Source organism: Polistes dominula, unplaced genomic scaffold (assembly GCF_049000335.1).
Source record: "Polistes dominula isolate Pdom_NZ unplaced genomic scaffold, Pdom_raw_medaka contig_25, whole genome shotgun sequence".
NCBI lineage: Eukaryota > Metazoa > Arthropoda > Insecta > Hymenoptera > Vespidae > Polistes > Polistes dominula.
This window is the reverse complement of record NW_028301094.1, coordinates 3724999-3749975: the sequence shown is the minus strand read 5'-3', so window position 1 is coordinate 3749975 and position 24977 is coordinate 3724999. Positions and strand designations below refer to the sequence as shown.

General features: G+C 30.2%; 1 protein-coding gene across 14 annotated transcripts in view; it reads right to left on the bottom strand.

Annotated features, from left to right (window-relative positions):
- Window positions 1–24977, bottom strand: part of dnc (phosphodiesterase dunce) — a 202911-nt gene that overhangs the window by 78442 nt on the left and 99492 nt on the right. The window contains exon 1 of one of the 14 annotated variants that reach the window (XM_015315617.2): window positions 18947–19227. The exons of 12 other annotated variants lie outside the window; for them this stretch is intronic. In XM_015315617.2, the coding sequence (XP_015171103.1) occupies window positions 18947–19032 (86 nt within the window). In that variant the 5' untranslated portion in view covers window positions 19033–19227. Of the gene's footprint in view, window positions 1–864; window positions 1445–18946; window positions 19228–24977 lie in introns of those variants that run through there. One more of the 14 variants, XM_015315606.2, reaches the window with a different exon arrangement.

The window sequence follows — 24977 nt, the reverse complement described above, 5'->3', positions numbered from 1 at the left end:
CAAAGTAAGTTTTGTTTTTTTAATAACACGAAATATGCTTATTTTCTAGTATAGATAATTATTCAAAATACGTGAGATCGAAATATAAAGATTAAATAAAAATGGATACGTATATACATATTTACGTAAATATAGAGACATGGTAATTTAAAAGTATGGTGGGTGTAGCAAAAATATGTTTCAAAATTCTAAGTATAGATTAATATAGAAGAAAAATAAATTATATTAACGTTGATCCGAAAATAGTTTCTGAATTATACAAATTTTAAGTATGATCGTAACATAATTTAATTATGTTTATTTTCTAAAATTATCGTAAACATTTTAAAACATAAAATATTATAAATATTCATGCTTTGCTTGAATAGAGACCACAGCAGCTCGTAATCTTATTGAGTTTTAAATAGGTATCAAAATTGTTGGTGTAATACCCTTATTTATGGTTGTGAATATGGTAATCCATTTAAGGGTATTTAACATATATATGTACGATACAACGTAAAATCAACAGTGGACACGATAACGTATTTGAACATGATGTAATTATTATCTTGGATTAATTTCAGTAAATAAAAATAAATATATTATATATATGTATCGACATACGTTAATAATAAAATTTAACTTGAAAGATTTCGAATTTGAAAAAACAAAGTATTATTGATTATTGATACAAAGTGTTTCTTTTCTACGTAAGAAAACTTCGTTCCAACAATTTTGCTGAATATTTTCGTTTCATGCTGTGCATACATATCATATTTATATATATATATATATATATATATATATATATATATATATATATATATATATTATTATTATTATTATAAAAAATGAAATAGATTTGACGTGTTTCTCGGTTACCTTTTCGCTCGATCGATGTAAAAACGACGCGAGTGTCGTCTAAGACGTGGTTTCCGTCTATCGACAATCGGCAAACCGATAACAGTAACATCCCTTGAGTTTCTTCTAGAATCTGCACGATCACGAACATCTTTAATAACAGAGTCACTTCGAGAATTTCGACTACCGCTGATATCGATATCTTTCGATCTTGTTATCGTCCAAATGAGGAACCATAAGGCTATCATTGTCAACGTAATCGTTCAACGATCACGAAGAACTAATTTTTCTTCTTACAATCTAACCCATTAGATTTGTTTTTATCATTTTTATCTTTTCTTTTCTTCCATTTCCACTTCCTCTTCCTCTTCCTCTTTTTCTTTCTCTTCTTCTTCTTCTTTTGCTATTTCCTTTTTTCTTAATCACGTATAATTTTAATCGAAAATCGATCAATCTTCCAAGTAACATTCTTCCTTTTCCGAGAAATAACTTTCGTTCACCAACAAAATCCAACTAACAACGTACATTTTCTATCACTTGTTCTCTCAACGCATTTTTCTGTTTACGGATAAATCAAACCACGGCCTTCTTTGACTTATCGCCCATCGATCTCGAGTAATTATCCTCTCTCGCGTAATAACTGCGTAATAATAGCTTGAAAGATTAGACATAACTTATAGCCACGATTTCTTTTTCTTCTTCTTCTTTAAAATAAATACCCTTTAAAGTAATGTGTCAAAATAATTATCAGATATAATTGGAATTATTATATATTATTCCGGATCGTTGGATAATGAATTTAAATGAGATATTAATTATTCGCGTATTAATAAATTTGATTCACAATGTCCGATAGATTAAAATTTGATCATTATATGAATGGAAAGAGAGAGAAAGAGAGAGAAAGGGGAAGTGTATGTGTGTGTGTCCTGTACGTCAATATGGTTATTGATTACAAAATTTCAAGCTTGAGAATTCGTGACTATGACGAAAAAATAATTCTTGATTATAATTGTTTAAAGGGGCACCACTGGTGTGACCACTTGAAAAAAAGGGATTTTCGGAATTTTTTAAAGAAAACTATTGCATGGAATGTTTTAATATTTTAAGGAGATATTCGTGGATATGTAATGAATATATGACAAAAATTTTGGACCAAAATATTGAAAATTAGGCGAGTTATTCGCAATTTCCCAAGCCCCCAAAAAAAAGAAGTCCCCCCAGTATTGCAGTTATAGCGAATTTCACAGTGCATGAAATTAAAAAAACCAAAAAGTTTTTTAAACTAGAAGGAATTTTTCGCACTATGAACATCGATCGAAACGAACAATTGAAATTTAACAAAATGGCAAAGCTTTAAAAAAATGTTTGAAATTTCACGCGAAAATTTAATGAATTTTGGCCTGCCAAAATTACATTTTTTATTTTATCGGAAAACTGGAGGTTTATGGTATGTAGAAATATATATAAAAGAAGCTGTAACAAGAATCAAATCGATTGGATGATTTGTCTTCGAGTTTTAATTGCAACAAATTTTGAAAAATGTAGTTTCGGGAAAAATGCGTTTAAAGTTTAAGTTACTGATCCTAGTAGCACAAAATATTGAAAAATATTGAATACATGTGTATTTAATATTAAAAGGACATTAAATCTCTTTAGCACAAAAAAATCTCTTTTTAATATTAAATACACATGTATTCAATATTTTTCAATATTTTGTGCTACTAGGGATAATTTCATTATTATAAATCAAACAATATTAGATGGCTTTAACTCAAAAACTTATTGAGATATGCACTTGAAACTTTAGTATGTTATTTTTACAGGTATAGACTATCGAAATATACAAAAAAAGAATTGTATTTTTCACAATAGAAACAAATTACAAATTTAACACTAGTGGTGCCCTTTAATAAATAAAATAATATCGATAAAAATAATGTTCTTATTTTTCTTCATCATTAGTTTCATTCTCAATTTTACAATCTTTTCCTCGTATAGTTTCAAAAAAAAAAAAAAATAAAATAAAAGGAGAAGTAGCTTGGCGATAGATTTTATCTAGTGATATATATATTTTATATTGCAACTGAAAAATGTCGACAAATTCTTATGTTATATGTGAAAAGTGTGAAACGTGAGAAACGTGAGAAAAGTGAGAAAAGAAAGAAAGAAAGAAAGAGAAAGAAAAGCTCGTCGTAACAACGACGATGTGACGTAGAATGCGAAGCCCCGTTAATTTCTTTTTTTTCTCTCTCTCTCTCTCTCTTTTCTTTCCTTTATATTTATTTCTACCTTTCGTCGTAAAGAAAAAAAGGGAAGAGAGAAAGAGAAGAAGAAAAAAAAGAAGAAAAAGAAGAATAACAACGTTCGGTACACACGGTGGCTTTCAAAATGATCCACGACGACGGATTTTAAAAGCTGAGCGTGATTATGGCTCGGTGACAATGCACTTTGCTCTCCTAGTGACGACGAACGGACAAGAAGAAGCTTTCGGTGTCAATTCAAAAGACGACGTGAAAATCGAATTGAAGATATCTACGAGAATTCGTGACACTGATTTTTACACACACACAAAAATTTCCACGGAAATTCCCCGAACTATAGCCTTCGTAGGGATAGAGAAAGATAGGGAAAAAAGTAATATACGGTTGAGAACTTGTCTCGTGAAAAGATGAAACATCGAATGGAAAAATTGTGCATCCCCTTTACAACCCCCCACCCCCATCCCCGGCGATTATAATATACAGGATGTCGCGTAGCTGCTCTATCGAGAAAAATAAAAACAAAGCATGTAAAAGCATAAAATTAGATTGATTAATAATCATCAAAATATTTCTTTTTCCTTTTTTTTTTTGTTATGAAATATGAATTTCCAATTACAGTGTTGTTAAAAAAAAGTATAAGTTCGCAATGCTGTTATTTTTAACAATTACAAAACAAAAATTTCGTATTTTTCATAAAGTGACTTTTGGGATACCCTATATATAGTATAAAAATAATTGCAATGATAACTCATATCGAAAAATGAAGAGCAATCTTTTTTTTAAATTTTATATATTCTATTCGATGATATAGAATAATTAAATATTACAAATCAATGTGAATGTAAAACGAAAAATTGATATTTCCTTTTTTAAATTTTTTTCCGACAATTTTGTGCGTAGTACTTTATTAAGCTTTGTTAAATTAAAAAAATCGATGGAAATAGAGAAGGATAAATGTGTCGAGAAATGAATGCGGTGTTATTTCATTTAAAAGAATTTAACAAATCATAAAAATAAAATGAAGATGATGATTGACTTTAACAGTTAAATGATCGTTAACGTTGATAATTCAGCACCGTAATGTACGTAATTGAAATGACGAAGTCGGGAGGATAATCAGGGGATTTAGGCGAATTGGAAATCACGTGAGAACGTGTTGTTAAGTATCGATTTTGTCTCAAGGGTGTTTACCAAGAGATAGAACCGAAGAGGATGTATATATATACATATATATACGCGTGTGTGAAATACAAGAAGATTGATGTATCGAAAAAGACATAAAGATTACTGTCACTTTGTTTTCTCTACTTATGGGGCCTTTCAATAAGAAGTGCTTTCGAAAATAAGAAAAATCGAAAAGAGGAAAAACAAAATCAAATGAGATAAATATTATCAAGCGTTTCACCAATACACATAAAAGAAAAGAAAGATTACAAATACGAAAAGAATAATATTTTAATCAAAAATATTATTATACTTTTAGTTATTAATAAATTATAATATATTTATAAATATATATAAAATATATAACATAATATATAATATTTTAATAATTTAATAAATTATAATAAATTAATAATATATAAATAATTTATAATATAATAAATATAATTATTATATATGTATAAACTATAATATATTTATAAATATGTATAAAATATATACAATAATATATATATATATAAATTATATAAAATATTATTATTATACTTATAGCTATTATATTTTGCAAGTAAAAAAACAAACAAACAAAAGTATAATAGTTTAAACAAGAGAATCTATTTGAAGATGTTTACAACTTATGATTATAATAAAGGAAAATTGTTGGAAGACCTATTTTTCATACAATCAACTAGCAAACGCGTTAATGAAATATCATGTATGATGGTACAAAGGAAAAGTTTTTTTCCTTATCTATGGAAACGAAAAAAAGAGGAAAAAGGAAAACAAGGTGAAAAAAAAGGAAAATAAATCGCGTATATGTTAAAGGAAGGATAAAGGCGTATATATCGTAATAAACGTATCGACTTAACGTCACAGCGTGAAATTCTTGTCTATGACGAGAGCTAATAATCCGGTAGAATATGAAACGTTAAATAATGCGTCAGTATGAAGGATAGCCATACACAAAGGCTATTCAATCTCGCTTGTCTCGGATTGGAGCTTCTTGAAAAACAGTATTTATTGTTCGAGAACAGACCGCAGGTGAAATCATGACGAGCTGCTATACGCGGAAAATGCACGTTCCATCAACCGAGAGAAAACGTGGAAATACTGTGTTGTTTTCTGGATATATCTACTACCACTGGTTCGAGTTACAAAAAAAAAAAATGAGACGAGGAAAAAGAAAAAAAAAGAGTAAAAATCTCAAGAGAAGAAAAGGAAGAACAAAAAGTTTTGAGAATAGATAAAAAATGAAAAACTGGTTTCGTATAAAAGTTCGATCTATCGCCACCCCCATTCAAATAAACGTTTTTTTTTTTTATATACAAATTTTATGTATATGGAACACAAGGAGAATAATACATAACATTTCTTTCATGTCGTTCTTTAAACAAAAATTTCGATAATTTCAAACAACGAGTGTTGGTAATAGTTCGTGGCTATAAATCGAATATTTAACTTCTTTGACCAATCGATCGGTACAGTGTTAAATTATTAAAGAGTTGACCAATCGATGTTAACACTAAACGTATAACGACTATAACGACAGGTAAAATAACTACCTTTTTTTTCATTCTCAATGAAAAATCTACATTCAACGTTATTTTTTTTTCTTTTCTTTACTCGACTTTGCAATAGTAATTATAAGTCATTGTAACCTTTTTTTTTCTTGTTGTTCTAATTATTAGGCGCCAAATTAACTATTGTCTACATTCAATAATGAAATGTATATCTTTTGTCTGAAAAAGATCGTTCAACCGGTTTATGATATTAATAAGTAATACCTGTATTAATTGGATGATTAAATTTAATATTGATGATAGAAATTATTACCGAAACATAACGACGTTTTAACGAAGTTAGGTTAATATAAAAGTGGAGAAATCTCGATGGATCGAAGAAAACTGGGTTATCGCGAAAGCGTCTCTCGTTTAAACGCACGCGGCCCGCCCGTTAAACATTAAGTGGTATGCATATATATATATATATATATATATATATATATATATATATATATATATATATATATATATATACATATATATGTATAATCGGTAAACGTGTGACGTCATCCTATACGTCACATTTCTTATCTTGTTCTATCGTTTCGGTTATCTCTCTCATTCTAACGATCCTATGAGTAATTATATATTAAATACATATATGTAAAATTATTCTTTTCTAATTAAAACGAAATTCAAGAATACATATATATATATATATATATATATATATATATATATATTGAAATCGAATTGATATCGATCAGGAACATTTTCACGAGTGATACGCCGTTAAGGCGCCTCTATTTCTCTTATAATCGAACGTTTGTGTTAACTTCTATTTTTTTTTCCTTTTTTTTTCTTTTTTTTCCTCGTCAATTAGCACGTAAAGTGAACGGTGACGGTATCAGCAGGTACCGGACAACACCTCGTGCAAACTATTCGCACCAACTCTATCGAATGACTAATAAACGGGTATCGGTGTATATATGCAAAAAATAATACGAGGAAAAAAAAAAGAAAAAAAAAAACCAAGAAAAATTTCAAGCTCGTTGTAATTATTTCAACGGCAAAATTTTCGAGATTCTGCGCAATATCGATGTTTGAAAAAAAGAAAAAAAGAAAGCAAATACAAAAAACACGATCAACGAATTACGAATACGATTTCCTACTTTTTGATCTGTATTTTTTTTTATTTTTTTATTTTTAATTTCAACCAACAATTCGTCAAACGAAATACGTTCTTTTTCGTAATTTGAATTGTTCAAATTTCGTGGTAGGGTATATAGATTCCAGTTATAATAGGTGAATAGGAAAAATAAAAAAAATAAAAAATAATAATCCCGGTGATCGGCAGGTGTAGAGGTCTATTAAGAAGATTGGACTTCTCCTTCTGTTTTTTTTTCTTTTTCTTCTTTTTTTCTCTTTTTTTTCTCGAAACTCCAATCCCGTACTTTCTTCAATGAATATCGTCGTACACTCGAAATACGCTCAAGTAGACACGAAGGAACGTGCCGTTGAGTTTTCCTCTCGTTTTGCCGATAAACGAAACGACCGACCGACCGACCGACCGACCGACCGACCGACCGTTCCACCATCCTTTGTTCGCGAGAAAATCACGAGTCTCACTGGATTATTACTGCCGGCTTCGTAGAGATTTTATGATCCTCCTTCGCGAGAGAAACGGGATCAAGTGCCTTGGTGGTAAAAATGTGTACGTCCCTCCTCCTCCACGCGACCGTAGGAATCGTAAATTGCGGCGGGAACGTTTGAAATATAGGACGAAAGAAAATACTTGGTGTTCCTAAACGATTACATATATCGGTTATGGTTTAACGTTTTCGTCTTACCCTTATAAAAGGTTAAAGGAAAATAAAAAATAAAAAAAGAAAGAAAAAAAGAAAAGAAAAGAAAAATAAGTACGTAACAACGTATTTCAACGACTTTTCTACGACTAATGCTTTTTAACTTTGCTTTCTAAGGAAAACCACTTAAGACCACCTTTCTCGTTAAATGAAACCATCCAAAACCAACCTGTTATGCCTAGGCTTTTTTTTCTTTTTCTTTTTTTTTTCTTTTCTTCTTCTCCTCCTCTCTCTTTTTCTACAATTCAACGATGATTCTTATAATGCTGGGAGTCGAGATATATGTGAAATAAACGACTTAATGGTACAAAAATTGGATCCGAGAAATATAAAGATTTAGAAGATTTTGAAAAAGAAAAAAAATAGAAAATTGGACAATTAAAAAAAAGAAATAAACACTAAATGAAATCGATTATTTTTTATTTTATTTTTTATTGACGAGATAAACTCATTGTTACATAAGAAAAAAAATTAAAGAATAGAAAGAAAATACACAGAAAAAGTTAATAAATAATAAAAATATAAATAAAGATATTAACAAAGAATAAAACAATGAATTAGAGCTATAAATAAAAATTTCCAAATAAGTTATAATAACTTTGACAATTCTATAATGAATTTAGACAGAATTTTAATGTAGGATATGAATTGGTTGAAAACATCAATATGAGAATGAAAGTGATTAACTGATATCGAATGTATCGAATTATATCGAATATTAAAACGAAATAAGATAACTCGTGAAAGAATTTTGAAATATAAAAGATATATTTAAAAAAAAAAATGATTTCAAGGGAATTCATTGTACGATCGGGTAAAAAGGAACGTTCCAACGGAGTTATGTTCTTCTAACTTATGATAAATTTATTATGAGAGTGCGAGAACGAGTGAGTGAGTGAGTGAGTGAGTGAGAGTGAGAGAGAGATAGACGTGATCGGACTCAATCATCTTTCGAGAGGAGCACGCTCATGCATATCTCATTCGCTGCGAATTTATCCGCGTCACTTGGTACACGCTCAATGAAATAACCGTCCCGACATCAACACTGAATTTTCAATGATCCTAACGAGCGTTTGATAAAATGACGAGCGTGCGTGTTACGTGGCCTAGCGAAAGATGCGTTTGCTTTTGACCTTCCTCTCTAGTTTATCGTCACCCGTGTAACGTGAATACAATTGACGTTCGATAATTCTTTTTTTATTTGTTAAATAGGATGACGGTATAAGAATAAGCGATGAAAATTATTTCAATAAAAGGAAGGAATCATTTTCTTCATAGAAATTTTTATTTTATTAGTTTCTTTTCTTTTTTTTTTTTTTTTTTGTTACGATTTAGATAATAGAAAAGAAAAGAAAATAATGAAGAAAAAAAAATACAAATAAATGATATCATTGGAAGAATATTTTTCCTTTTTTTTCGTTTTACGTCTTTTTGTTCTTTTTGAAACGAGAAACGAAATTTAAATAAGAAAAAAGAAAACGCAAGATAATAATGATAGTAATCGTCTAGGATTGTGAACATTTTAAATATCGACTAAAGTGGGTTAAGAAAAGGACGAAGAAGGAAGTAAAATTGTATTAGGTATGAAAAACGGAAAGAGAGGGTTAAATAAAGTCCGAAGAGTCAATACCTACGTATGTATTGTAGAAGTAATACACGAACGTACTATTTTTAGTAGGTAATGGTTACGATGCAGTCGAGTTTTACCGAGTGACCGTAAAATCTTGATCCATTTCGTAGCAACACTTCGAAACCGTTAAATATTGTAAAATACTACGTGAACGTTATTTTCTCTTTTTTTTTTTTTTTACGAAATTTGTATTTTTTACCGAAGAATAAAAAAAAACTCGTAGCCAATAATATACTCGAGAAATTCGACACTCGTTTCGTCACAGTTTCGGAATATTTAACCAAATTATTTTCCTAATTTGATGATCTGTGGTAATTTCACGTGACGTTTTCGAAATATTTCTCGAATAACAGAACGAAAAAAGAAAAGAAAAAATTTGCGATAAAATAATTGATAGCTGTGATTTTTTAAGTTATGTTAGATAATTAAAAAAAAAAAAAATCATAGTATTAGAAAAAAGATAAAAAAAAAAAAACAGAAGTGAGAGAGTGAGTGAGAAACTGACAGAGAGAGGATGAAAGAAGGAAAGAAAGGAATAGGATGAAATAGATAGAAAAATTGAACAAAATACAGTGTCAAATAAACCGATGGTTGGTTGGTTGGTTCTTGCCGCACATATTTACGTACACGTGAATCGAGAAGAACTAGCAATGTAAACGTGGACGACGCACTTTCAGTCACGCGACGTGTTTGCGACGCGCAAACTCCGACCGCAGCGCGCCGACGTTTTCTTTCGCGCGTGTGTGGGTGCAACCGGTAAGAAAGAGTGGAACAAAGAAAGAAAAAAACCCTCAAAAAAGAAAAAAAGAAAAAAAATATATAAACCAAGGGAAAAAGAAAGGGAGTACGCGAATTGATGCACGAAAAATTTTCTTTTTCTCTCTCGCTCTCTCTCTCTCTTTCTCTTTCTTTTCGTTGCTTTTTTTTTTATTAAAACATTGTTTGCCCATATTTTGTATATGTATTTTTTAATATATATATACGACTCGTTATAAATATTAATGACAGGTACTATCGTTATTTCAACGATATGAAAACAAATAAATGAACCGTGATAAAGATTTGTTACGATTAGCGATGGAAAAAAAGAAGAAAAAGAAAAAATAATTAAACAACATTGCATAGAATAATACTCGATGTCAGTCATTTACGGAGTTTTCTCAGCTGTGTTTCTTTTTCCTTCTTTTTTCTTTTTTCTTTTTTCTTTTTTTTTTACATCGACGATACGAAAAACTCAATTTTAAAATAAGAAAAAAGGAATTCTTCGAATTTTAATGATATCCTTGGCGTGTTGCGATCATTTCAAGGATATTGTTTTTACGAGCTAAAATTATGATATATACGCTACTGCGTCGAACTCACAATTAGGCATTTTTACATTAACCCATCTTTTCTTTTCCCCATTTTTTATGGAAATATTAAGAGTGTTGTTCTAAACTTGTTTTCTAACTGGACTAAGATCGAAAAGAATTTCGACAAAACGAAATGGGAAAATAAAAATTTCGTTTTATTTAAAACATAGAAAAAAAGAGGGAAGGAAAAAAATAATAGAAAAAAAAATATATTGTCGAACTTATAAATGTTGTCGTATTATTGTCAATTACGTAAAATGAAAATCCGAAAATCCAAATCGAAGATTATTTCCTTTAAAATGTGTGCAATCGAATCGTTTATGGTTTTTAGCAAATACAGTAAGAAAAGTAAATATTTTTGAATTCAGTCTCGTACCAAAAAGAAACAAAATATGTGAAAATAAAAATATTAAAAAAAAAGCAAAGAAAAGAAAAAAAAGACTCATGTTTCTATTTTTTTTTTTTTTTTTAAGAAGACAAATATAATTAAACTTACGATGGAAGTTTTCGTTTTATTTTTTTCGACACAAATTGTGGGTTGAGTTATTATCAAAAAGGTAGAACATGGTAGAAAGGTAGAACAGGACGTTAATAATGTCGGTTTCAATCCTTTCGGCAAATAGATTGATCCCTTCGTATTTGCGAGCTGTCCATTTTCATTTACATAGTCCTAGATATGACATGTAATTCACCGAATGATTACACTTTCGATCTGTAATATTCGCGACACTCGATAATATTCTAAATGTACACGTATTTAACCTAAATAAATCCATCAATATAGAAAATATTACATGATTATATAAAACTTAGATCATCAAAATCTTATTTAATACTTTTGACAAATATAAGAATATCGTTTTAAACCAAATAGAACAATTTTTTAGCGAATACTATTTGCCGACAAAAATTCAATTAGAGGTGGATTTGTGAATTAGCTTTGCTAACGTGTCCGACTGACTATTTGGCACTCGAAATTTTAATTTAAAAAAAAAAATGATAACTCAAGGAGAATATTACGTTGTATTAACTCGTAAATGGAATAAAAATGCACGAGTTAGCGAATTAGATTTAATTCAGCAAATATTCGTTCTATCTTCGTCGCGATACTTTGCGAACAGCAACTTTTTCGAATCAATTAATAAAACGAGAGTACTTAAACTTTTTCTTTGTTTATTAAATTAACATTTAATTTTATTGTTACACGATAAAATCTTGTGTTTGCAATCCTGAAAGAAACAACGCTAAGGACTTGATTAATCCTCTCTTTAATTTTTTTTTTTTACGACAAAGATGACCTTGGGCTATTCGATATCAGACTTACGCAAACTCGGAGGAGGTTAATTTTTTATTTGTTTCGATTACATCTTTTCGACAAGCTCTTCCGTAGTGTTACACCATCTCGAGAAAAACTTACCTGAAACATACACAAAAAGAAATATTTCGTTAAAACGGGGAAAAAAATCAATGCTAGTAGTGATCGTAATAGAAAAAATTAGAATTACGAGTTTTGTACATTTTTTTTATTATTCCCTATTACCTATTTTAATTATAAGCTAGTAGTTTATTCTATTTTAATTATGGTTCTTTAGATAAAACAACGAAAATTAAAATACCGTCATAGTTATTCAATAAATAACGTAGTTTTATTTTAACCCTACGACAGCGCAGAGAAACTCGACGCGGTAGAATTCGAAAAAAAATACGAGAAATTTCATCGCCTCGTCTTTCGAATTAATGAATCCGGCACGTTGGTAAACGCGTTAGACGTAATTAAATGGGAATTTACGTCACGATCATAATTCATACGAAGATTGTTATTTTGTCGAAAAAAAAAAGAAGAAAAAGAAAACAAAAAAAAGAAAAAAGAGAAGAGAAAACCATTTTTTAATTGATAATATATGATAATTAAAAGAAAAACAAAAGAAAAAGATTTCTCATAAACGATCGTAAAAGTGTACGACAAGGAGAAAAAAAAAGAAAAGAAAAGAAAAAAGGAGCGACTCTGGTGTATCGAATTGAAAACTATCGAAAGAGAATAAGGATCGAAAATAGAATCTTATTGAATTCAAATCGAATTTACTTCTCATATGATAAAATGAACAAACTGAATTTCAACCAGGAAGGTAAGGTAGATGAACGATATATGGAAGAATCGATAAGGAAGATCTCTACGAAGTTTAGCTATCGATCGGGTAGCGAAGAAATGTTTGATGTTCTATATTTCCGTTCGATTTTATTCGTCAAGCGGGAAAATTGAATTCGATGAAGTCATTCATTTTTCCATCGAGACTTGGTTTTGATATTCTACTCTATTCCTACCCTATCATCGTGTACCAAATAAAAATCGTTTGTAGATAAAAATAATAAATAAAACTTTTTAACATGTACCAATTTTCTTCTCCTAAAATTTTTTTCCTTATTTTTTTTTACTTTCACATACATAAAATAAAAAATGTGTAAAAACGATGGGGTTCTTAAGTCTATATGATATCATAAATCTCTCAGTTAGAAACGTGATATTCCTTTTTTTTTTTTTTGAGTCAAAGAAATTTCAACTCGTTAGAAGAATCAAAGTAAGTCAGTGGGCACCGAAACTCTCGTTAATTTGAGTAACGAGAGAATGGTTGCGGTATATATGTAAAGAAAAAAAAAAGAAAAAACAAAAAAAAATGAAGCAAGAAAAAAGAAAAAGGAAAGAAAAGAAAAATGCATTCAAGTTCTCGAGCTTCGAGATCGCCCTTCAGCGAAACAATGCATCCCTCGTAGGAAATTCTCTCTACGTTGGCATAGAGAGAGAAAAAGAGAGAGAGAAGGAGAGAGAGATAGAGAGATTTCATACGGCCGACGAGGAAACACGGTACGATGATCTCGTTAAAAAAAACCTGCGAATAATTCCGACGAAAGTTTTTCTTTCTCTTTGGATACGTATGAAATTTGAATTTCATCATCGGAAAGAAAAAACAAAAGAAAAAAGATAATAGACGAATAATTCGAAAGAAATAAAAAAAATCATTAGATTTAATATTTCGTTTAGAAATATTTAAAAAAAAATTAAAATTAAAATTTTCAATTATTAAGAAATACAAAATTGTTATATTTCATATTTCGTTTTTACTTTTATTTTTAATATCAAAAATAAAATATTATTTAGCTTAAATATATATATATATATATTTAATTCTATCCTCGCGCGAATGACGTTCGTAAAAATTTTTATTAACGCGACCGTGTTCCATTTTTCTAATCGCGTATGATAACACACGAGAAAACGTCAGAGGAACGCGAAAGTAAGTTTTAAGAGGAGAGAGATAGAGAGAGGGAGAATAAGAGAAAGAGAAAGAGAAATAAAGAAAGAGAGAAAGGAAGAGAGAGGAAAAGAAAGGGGAGAGGGAAGAGAGAGAGAGAGAGGTTGCAGAGATTCGCCGATACGCACCTGGTCACGCGCATTTGAGGGCATCAGTGACGTCAAAGCTTGAGGGCGGAGGTTGCCAGTTACGTCACTGGCCCAGGCACCAGCCTCCACTGCCACAACATCGATCAGCACGAAACCAGGAGAACGGAGAGAACGAAAGAGAGAAGGAGAGAGACAGAGACAGAGATAGAAAGAGAGAGAGAGAGAGAGGGGGGGAGTAAAATGTAGAAGAGTAGGGAATATGGAAAAGAGAGAGAAAGAGAGAGAAAGAGGTGGGAATATCACTAATAGTACCTGCCTATTCGGTCTATTAATTAAATTTCTGATTCTGTTCGGCAATATTTCAAATAAAATCCTTCCTACCAGTTAAGTATTTACAGTCGAATGAATCGAATAATAATGTAGTATTTTAATAATGTTTTCGCGTGTTATCTCAATTTTTGGATAAATCATTTTGCAATATCTCTCAGGAATATCGTTCATTTTTAACACTAGATTTACGGATTTATTTTATTCACTATTTTTTAAAAACTTACAAACATTGTTTAAATGAAAAAATGGGAGGAATTATCATTTACGTATATTTCATTACGAATTTAAAAGTTAACATAAATTTTTAAAAAGTAATAATATGTAAGTATAAACAAAAAATTTGAAATGAGTCAAATTGGCTGAGTTCGTAAATCTAGTGTTAATATAAAAAGTTATACAGTTTAAACTACGATTTTTGTCATCCCCTTTCACTCCTCCTCCTCCTAGTTGTTCCCCACGATTATTTCTTTCTTTTTCTCCGCTTTATTTTATTATTCATTTAAATTACAAATTTTTGTATTTCAATTGAAAATGTACAAGTGCCACGTGTCTTTTATTTTCTTCCATCTATTTCTTCTTTCTTGATTTTTACTATGTGATGTTTTGCATTGCTACATCATTATTTCTTCATGTATATCTGTAAACCTTTACGCATAAAAACTGCTATAATCATAATACCGACAAAAGACATAACGAATATTATGTGTAGTACCACTATCATTTTTACGATCATACTCATGAGAGAAAGACGTGACGTAACGAAAATACGAGAACATTCACGAGGAAAAATCATCTGTAGAATTGTAGATAGATGTACAATGAGATATCGATTCTTTACGGGAAACTTTGGAAAGCTTTTTGTTTATCGTATGCGCTTTTTTTTCACGAAAATACCACACACACACACGTACACACACGCATATATAGGAACGCATTGAAAATCATTGAAACCATTTGAAATAGGAGAATGAGAAAAGGAAAACGAAAACGAAAATGTACAGGAATGGAGGTGGAAAAAGAGAATTTGAGTTCGCCCACGGTCAGCGACGCACATTTTCCAACGACGTTGTGAGAAGAAGCCTCGATAGTTTCCAGACCATCCCTGGTTCCTCGTAGATACGAGCTTAAGCTAACAGATAAGGTGCTTGCTGGCCGTGCGCCATACACGCGTATTTAGTATGCTGAGCAATGATGAGCCGAATGAAATGTTCATTTAAATCAATTTGAATATTTTTTAATTAGACAATTAAAAATATTATTAAAAAGTAAAACGAAAAATAAAATTATATGTATATATTTAATCATTTATCATATTTGCATTTATTTTCTTCCACTTTAAACAAACTTTTATTCCCTTTTAAATAAAATCTATTAAAGATAAAAGATCAAAGACGACCTAAATTCTCGCCATCAATCGTGAAATTTGCGTAAGAAAATTATGGATGAATTGGATGCACCTCCTAAGAATGTAACGCATTTTAAACTTACTGCATGCATATATTCATGTATATTGTATATGTATAGAGATAGAAAGATAAATATATATATATATATAGAGAGAGAAAGAGAAGGACTAAGAAACGGTAACTGTTTCGCGTGTTCGCAAAATTCCTGAGCTTTGCATGTTCAACGTTACGCGTGACGTGACCCACTATAAATGGCGCTGTTAACATTTAGAGAAAGTTAGGTCGTGCTTTTTTGACCCCTTCCATTTCTCTATCCTTCTCTTTCTCTTAACTGAACACACTTCATTCCAATGTCACGTTTTCTTTTTCTACACTTTGCTATGAAATGAAGAAGAGAAACGGAAAGTGGGTAAAATATAATAAGATAGTTATCGTTACCTAAACAAAATTTTAACAGTTTTGTTTAATCGATATGATCAAAAGAAAAAAAGGAACAATTAGGGGATAGAAATTAAGATAAAATATTATTAATTATTAATAATAGGTAATAATGTAAACTACGATTAATCTTTAGATAAGATTTGTCGCCTTATTCAAACATTGTCGAAGTTATGATTGATTCGTACTACTTAAAATTCGAACTTCGACTTATGCACTTACCTCTACAATTAATATTACTACTACTACTACTACTACTATTGCTATTATCACTGATACTGCTACTAATACTACTATTATTATTACTACTACTAATAACAGTGCAACATAAGTAGGCTAATTATAATAGAATGAAAATATAGATGAAGCTATAAAAGATAAGAAATATGAAACGAATTAACTGAATGAACGAACTGTTAGTATAGAACTCTAATTATAAATCAGGATAATATAAACTGAAAGTCCAAATTCTTGGCCTTGAAGTTGAATAAACTATTATTATTAGTATTATTACTATTACTACTTATTACTAAACGATTAAAATTACTTTCAGTAGTCGAAGAAAAATTAAAAAAAGAAACAAACAGGAGAAATGTATTGAATTAAATATCAACTTGAATTTGATCAACTGGAAATATTAGAGAAAATTCTTTTTTCAAAAAAAAACGGGAGTAAAAAAGAACGAGGAAAGGGAGAGAGAAAGAGAGAGAAGATCGCAATGACGAATGAGTTCTTCAGATATTTATGAATTTTTCGTTGCCGAGCAACCGTTTCCTTGCATTACTTTTTATTTGTCGTTACATGTAATATATATATATATATATATATATACGTAATATTTGCTATTTTAAATTCTTTACTAATACGACACACACACACATATAAAAGTAACGATAGATTATCGATTATAAACTCTTCCCACGAGGGCCACAAAAATACCCGTTTGAAAGAAGTTTCAATTTTTATGACAGTGCCTGGTGATATATAATAAATGTACACACGTACACAGGTATGAGATGATGTACGTGACTGGTTGTGTGTATATATATATGTATGTATAAAAAAAAAAATTATTTTTAACGTTACCTACCCCCATCGTCATAGCAGTTATTTTCGTTTGAAAATTAATTAAACATATAAAGAAAAAAATATTTTTCGTTCGACTATTTGGCTAATGTAAAAGAGAATATTGCATTCGTAACTTTATCCTTTATCCTTCCGTTAAATTTGTTAATTACGTTCGCAAAGTGAAGTATAAATTGATTTTGTTTTTTTTTTTGTTCCCTTCATTGTATTTCTATTTTTCGTTGGAATAATTAAATTCTATTTTATTCGGTTCAATAGGACTACGATTGGCAGTAAATTGAAAAGCCTATTGCGTGAACGTAAATGTATATGTATGTGTATGTGTGTCTATGTTTGTATGTGTAAAATAGAAAGAAAGAGAGAAAGAAGAAGAGAAATAGAAAACGGTGAAAGGTTTTCAAAGAAAAAGGGAAAACTTTGTTATTCATTAAACTTTGTGGGGCAATTCTGTCTTTTGCAATAACGAAGAATATGCAATAATAATTAAGTTGGAATAATTTCATTAATAGAAAGAACAATTAAAAAAAAAAAACGAGTTCGCTTAAGAAATATCTCTAGATATGTTGTTATTGAGATAAATGAGTTTTAATTAACGCGTTCTTGCTCGTACGTATATTTTCTTTTAAATTTTAATCCATAAGGAAAGAGTTTCATCGTTTTAACGTTGAAATAATTTTTTTTTCACAAGTTGACCTCCAGAAAATGCCACGAGAGTTTTTTTCTCTCTTTCTCTCTTTCTCTCTTTCTTTTTCATTTATTTCCTTTTTACCTTGTTGAATATTTATCAATACTTTTTTTTTCCGTATATCACAACGGCCAGATAACATATAAACTCTTAAGGAGATTCTATCCGAGTAAAGAAATTATTGCTTTCTTAGTGCAACGAAGATACAATGAAAAATGTCACGCGAACCATTTTATTCAAGGATTCTTAAAGAAAATAATAAAAAGGATGGATCTTGATCGATGACGACAGCAACAACGACCTGAAGTAAGTACGATAAAGAATGAAACGAGAGAAATCAGAGGTTTCGGGATAAAAAACATCTTCTTTTGGTAAAAATGTCCCTTCCATATCGTTCACGTTAGATAAATTTAGCTTTGGAGTACCATTAGTAACATCGTGAGAGACGAATCTCTATCGATTAACCTTTTCGTGCTTGCGCGACCTAATTATAATGCAAAAGAAAAATCGTGTATAATTTATTAAAGTTGGAAATGAAGATGAATATAAGAGAAAAACGATAGGCTTTTCTTTGACAATCCTAAAAATTTAATCTCTTTTATCTTTCTTTAGAAAATATTAAATAAAAGAATTTTAATTCTCACATACCATTCTCAAATAAATCATGCATAATGAATTGTGTAAAAACAATGACAATTAAACTATATCAACATTCTTTAAAAAGAAATGTAATGCAAAATATATTAGAGTTAAAAAACGAAGATAAAAACGAAAAAAAAAATACAATAAAATTTTTTTAAACAATTCTAAATATCATCTTTGTCTCACTCTTTTCTTAAAAATCAACGAAAGAACTAAATTTATCCTAACATTTTTAAATAATTCAATTAAACATCATATATACATATATCTTTGCAAAAAAAAAATGATACAACAAAAAAAGAAAATTAGATTCTTACAACAACCACCCGTCTTCTCACTGACCTATTCGAGGGATGAACACGTGGTCCGCAAGGGCAGCATCCGCTGCTTGAACGTTTTCGCCTACGGGCGCACCAATCTTGTCCCATCTTGAATTTTTCCCAATACCCTTCATCAAACTTTTCCAAGACTTTCGCGAAAACGTCAAAGAGAACACTTCCTTCGTTTGTGTTCTTGACAAGAAATTTTCGACGATTTTTCCATCGTTCTCCCACGAGTTGTTATTTTTCGTGCCATTACGTTCAAACTTTTGACTGTTATTACCGTACTTTATTCAATCTTCCTTCTCTTTATTTTTCCCTTTTCTCTCTCTCTCTCTCTCTTTACTTCTCTTTCTTCTTCGAATTTTTCCTCAACTACCATAAAAGACAAAAACTACACCACCATGAATCTCAAATCGAATCCTTTCTATCTTTTTTCTTTTTTTCGAACTAACTTTTCTTGTTGATTCTCTCCCTCCCTCTCTCTTTCTCTCTATATATTTTTCTTACTTTCTTTTCTATTAGAAAGAAAAAGGAAGTAAAAGAAACGAGCAAGTGTACCAGGGACAAATTTCAGTGACGAAGAAGCCACGAAAAAAGAAGTCGTCTTTTCTTGAAAGAAGTGCCAACAATGCAGCCAAGATTCACCGTCGAAGCTTCAACAAGCTTCGAACGACGACGATGACGACTACTACGACAACGACAACGACAACGACAACCGACGAAAATTTTCAAGCTCGAGGACATTCCGAACATAGTTGTCCTTCGTAGACGAAAAGATGTTCTCTCTCTCTTTTTCCCTCTCACTCTCCCTTCCTCTCTCTCTCTCTCTCTGGTTTTCTTTCTCTTTTACTCTTACTCTTATTCTTAATATCTTCTCTATCTATCTCACATCGTCAGCTTTCTCACGAGAATCGATTATCTTCGCGAATGGTCGTAGGCGCGTCACGTTTCGACATATCGAAAAATAATTCATCTAGGGAAATACTATCGAACGTAATTTCAACCAGGACGATAAGGATGTCGTTCGTACATTTTCTCAACGAAATAACAACAACACTTTTCGTTTGTTCCCACATATCTTAAATATTTCTCCACGATTACAAACACCAAAACACGCGTTTTATTCTCACCTGACGTATTCTATACTCTGAAACCACCAATACCACCACCACTACCCCCAACAGTCTCGCGAAATGTAACGCACGAGTCTCTGACATAACGGAGCGCACGCGCACGCACGCGTACGCAACGTATATTCAGGTAAATATATATATATATATATATATATATATATATATATATATATATATATATATAAAATATATTTGAAATATAATATGTACACATCCAAATACGAAGGCATATACAAACGTACACTGATAAAGTATGAGAATGAAAGAGAGTTAGAGAGAAAGAGAGAGAAAAGCAAGCACACTTAACACACACACTCACACTCACATACACAGAGAAAGAGATCCAAACGGCCGATAGGATCAACGAAAACGCACGTGACGTAATAACCGATTATAAAGTATCTCCTGTTATCTTCGATTTCGACAAAACTAACATCGTTGAAACATAGAAAAAAAAAAATAATAAAGAACGAAAGAAAAAATCTCTAATCAATTATTACGACGACATTTGTTAACGATTTTATCTTCGTGTTGATTCAGGATACACGTGAATGTTTTAGTAGCTGATCGTTATATTTATCTTCCATCTTCGTCTCATTATTATCGTCTTTTATCGTTAAAATCAATCCAATCGCAGGATTGGAAAAAGAAAAATACTTTAACGAATGATAAGAATAATAAAAAAAATAAGTGACAGAAACACACGATGAATCAAATAATGATTATTATTCACTTACACGTTATTAGATTTAATTTATACGCACACTTTTTCACATATCCCATTTATATACCCATATCATACTACTATGTATAAAGGTTGGGATTTTTTGGTTGTTTAATTGATTCGGTCCTTTTGTTGTTTGTACATTTCCTCGCACACTACGTGATAAGAAAACGACGCGTACGGAAGGAAAGGTCGCGGAAGACTGGAGAGAGAGAACGAAGAAGAAAGAAAGAGAGAGAAAGAGAGAGAGAGTAACAGAGAGAGAGAGAGAGAGAGAGAGAGAGAGAGAGAGAGTAACAGAGAGAATAAGAGAGAGAAAGAATGACAGAGAAAATAAGAGTAAAAGAGAGAAAATTCGCAAGAGAGTGAGAGAGAGAGAGTGACAGAGAAAATAAGAGTAAAAGAGAGAGAATTCGCAAGAGAGAGAGAGAGAAGGAGTTTTCTCGTGGCTCCATCGACGCGAGCGCCTCCTTCGTCGACTTAGCCGCCGAAAATTCTGATGACGCCGGAAATGCGCTTAGGGTGTTTTAACATTTCTCAAAAATAAAAACAAACAAAATAAATAAAATAAAAAAGAATGGTTAAAGACAAGACGAAGAAAAAGGACAAGGACAAAAATTTAAGAGAAAATAATGAGACTGATTACAGGAGAGACAGAGAAATAATATCGATTGCTTGTTTGCTCATTGAGATGCGCAAAGGGGTTTTGCTAATATAAAATAAGTATCATTTTGTTCATCAAATGAAGAAATTTCAATTGATCTATTTTTTTATGACGTTGTCTTATCGCGAAGGAAGAGATAAGGGATTATCTTTAATAAAAGAACGGGAACAACATTTAAAATTGTATTTGAAAATTTGTATGGTTTTTAATAAAGTCAATTTTTTAACCGGGACACCCGAGATACTCGATTAACAGACAAATGCAAAAGAATAATTAACGGTTTTTTTTGTTTCGTTAATTATTTCAATCGTTCGATCGTCTAGAACATAAAGAGGGGTTAAATAAAAAATCTAAAAATGTATACGCGCGTCACTCGGAAAAAAAACTTTTCCAATTTAAATATCAATACTATGAAGTGTTCATTATCACACAAAAAAACAGAATATTTAAAATTTATTAATATACATTTTTGTTTGTTTTATTAATATAATTTAATTGGTCGTGATAATTCACAATATATCACGGAACTTGTTAGGGTACTAAAATGCATTTATGTGAACATTTATTGAAATATTTTGAGTAAAAATTGTACAGTCAAAAATAACCTAATGTGTCATTATTTTTACATGTATCATAGTTCAAATAACGATGATCTGAAATATAATGTAGATTCATTTTGATAACGAAAAAAAAAATGTGATAAGTGTTGAGAAAATAATTTCAAAATACCGAAGAATAGTTTTTGTGAGAATGGAAAATAGAAAACGACAGTATTTATTTCTCTTACATATGAAAATTATAATGAACAGATGTCGTCGCTCTCTCTCTCTCTTTCTCTCTCTTTATTTCTCAGATTCTCATTCCTATGAGATGCGGAACCCACGTGCTCGACACACCCACGGTTTCTCTAAAATCAATGGCGAGTACGAAGGGCAACGTACTCCGCGAATTTCCTTCCTTCCGGTTCCCAACGTATCAAACAACCTGGTTCTTTTTCTCATTTCAAACTGAATTTCTCGATATAGGTATAAAAGGAAATTAAGAAAGGGTGGAAGAGGGTGAGAGAGGGTGAAAAAGGGGGTTGAGAGAGAGAGAGAGATATTGGTCGTTATTGCTTCCATCGGCGTACTAAAAGCGATCGAAGCTACCAGAACGTTGTATTTTCGAAGTAAAATCAATAACTGAGAGATCTGGTCCAACAAATCCAAATGAGAACGCTTTGAATTCAGAATCGATGTTCGAGTTTCAAATTTTATCTTTTATATTATAAAAATATTTATTTATTAAGAATAGGAATAAATATATAAGAAATATTGTATATTATAATTAATTATCCCTAGTAGCACAAAATATTGAAAAATATTGAATACATATGTATTTAATATTAAAAAGAGATTCAATGTCTTTTTAATATTAAGTATTTTTATTAATAAAGTTTAATGACGAAATAGATTATTATTTTTTATTCGTTCAAGATGAAAAAAAAAAAAATTGCTCTTAATAAGTGACATCGAAATGATTCGCGCTAACGTTCACAGATGCAAAACTACTCTTCTCCAACTCACTTTTTCATCTTGTTAAGGTCGCATTAAAACTTTTTGCATGACATGCTACTGTTACTTATTACTTTAAATTGAATTCCCCGCTCTTACTTCCGCTTTTCATTTTTTTTTATTTTCATGGCCATATAAATTTAAATGCGATTCCCGAAAGAGGAGTTCTTACAATAGCCCTTTGCCCTGTTTTAACGTTATCCTACTTACAACATTTTTATTATGCACAAATTAATTGTAAGAAAATTCAGCTTGATTTTTTGAGATTAATTTTTATAAATAATATCAGTGACAGTTGATTTATTATTCTTATTATTTAATTGTAACAAATAAAGTTGACAAAATGAATCAAAAAATATAAAACTTGTCATTAATTCATACTTTAATTTGATATTTTTGGTAAATTTGTGTTGTGTACTATTTTATCAGACAACAGTTTCATAGATATCTGTTTTACCGATTGACAAGACTAGTGTTTTTATTTCTTGGATTTAATTGAACCGTTGTTGGTAACTGGTAAAGTCGATAAAGCAGTATTCGTACTGCATTTACCATCGTTGAAATGTGCAGATGACCTAAAATTTGCGAGTTCTTGAAACAGCTATGTCTATGATGCAATTTTTTGGAATAAAAATTAAGTATTCATACAATAAATAAAACAATCGTTGAATTAAAATAATAATTATAAAATAAAAATAGTTTTACATCGATACAACATTTATTATACAACTAATAATCATAGTTTTTATTTTTAATTTAATACTAACTTTTCTAGTTATAGTTATGTAATACACATTATCGTAAAAAATAAAATTAGTAGAACTGATTTCTTAATTTTTATTTTCGTTACTTACAACCAAATTAATTAAGAAAAAAAATGCAAATCTGTAAGATTTTTTTTTTTACATGCATTTAAATTGAGACGTAAAGCAACAGAGACTACTCGAAACATAAACTATGCTTTTAGCTAATTGCAAGAGATAATTAACGAACGTACAACTTAGCATTGGTTTTAACAATATCATGATGAAAATGTGGAAGGATGATAAAAAGGTCACGAACGTTCTTAAACTATTAACAACACGCACACACACACATATACATACATAATGATATAAGAACCATAATTAAAAATGAACACGTGTAAAATATTCAAGTAGCTTTAAAACTCAATTTTAATTATTTGGCAGTTACTTAATATTGAAATTATATAAATATTTAAATTTAATTTTTTTTTACACTAATCTTTATATAGATATTAAAGTGTAACTTTTCTTAGTGCATGAAAAGAAGTTTATCTATAATTTTATAGTTTATGATTAATTATAAAGACTTTGTAGAAACATTGTGCCGTATCTTGAATTTAGAAATTTTGGCACTGCAAACTAATAGCCTTTGAATAAACTCATCCTTCGTTGCATAAACTTTCTCATACGTAATTGGTAATAAGTTTTCCAATTCAACAAGCACGATCAACATTTTCTGGTTGCATCCATTTGACCCTGTTCTTACTTATTGCCTCGTGATCGTGCATCAATTAATATTGCAGCTAATCCGGCGCTATAAACTAATTGCAACACGTATTCAAATAACTTGGACGAACTTTCTTGAGAGTGAAGAGAGAAAAAAAAGAGTTATTTACTATTCCCTTCAATGAAACTCTTGCTGACGCGCGGGAGAGATCAAAGGAAACTAGTTTATTATTTTCAACGCTTTAGAAATCACGGAAAAGCGTTTGAATAAACAGTAATTTGGGAATAAATATTTTCTTAAAAGTAGTTCTATAAAGAAAACTCTTGAATTACATAAAATATTTTCTATAGAGTATTTTTTTTTTTTGTATTAATTAATACATGATAAATTGCAAGAAATCGTTTGAATTAACAACACAAAATAATCATACGTAATGTAGACGTCTACGAAATTGTTCGATTGTACAAATCGAACAGAACACGAATATACTTTTAATCATTCTC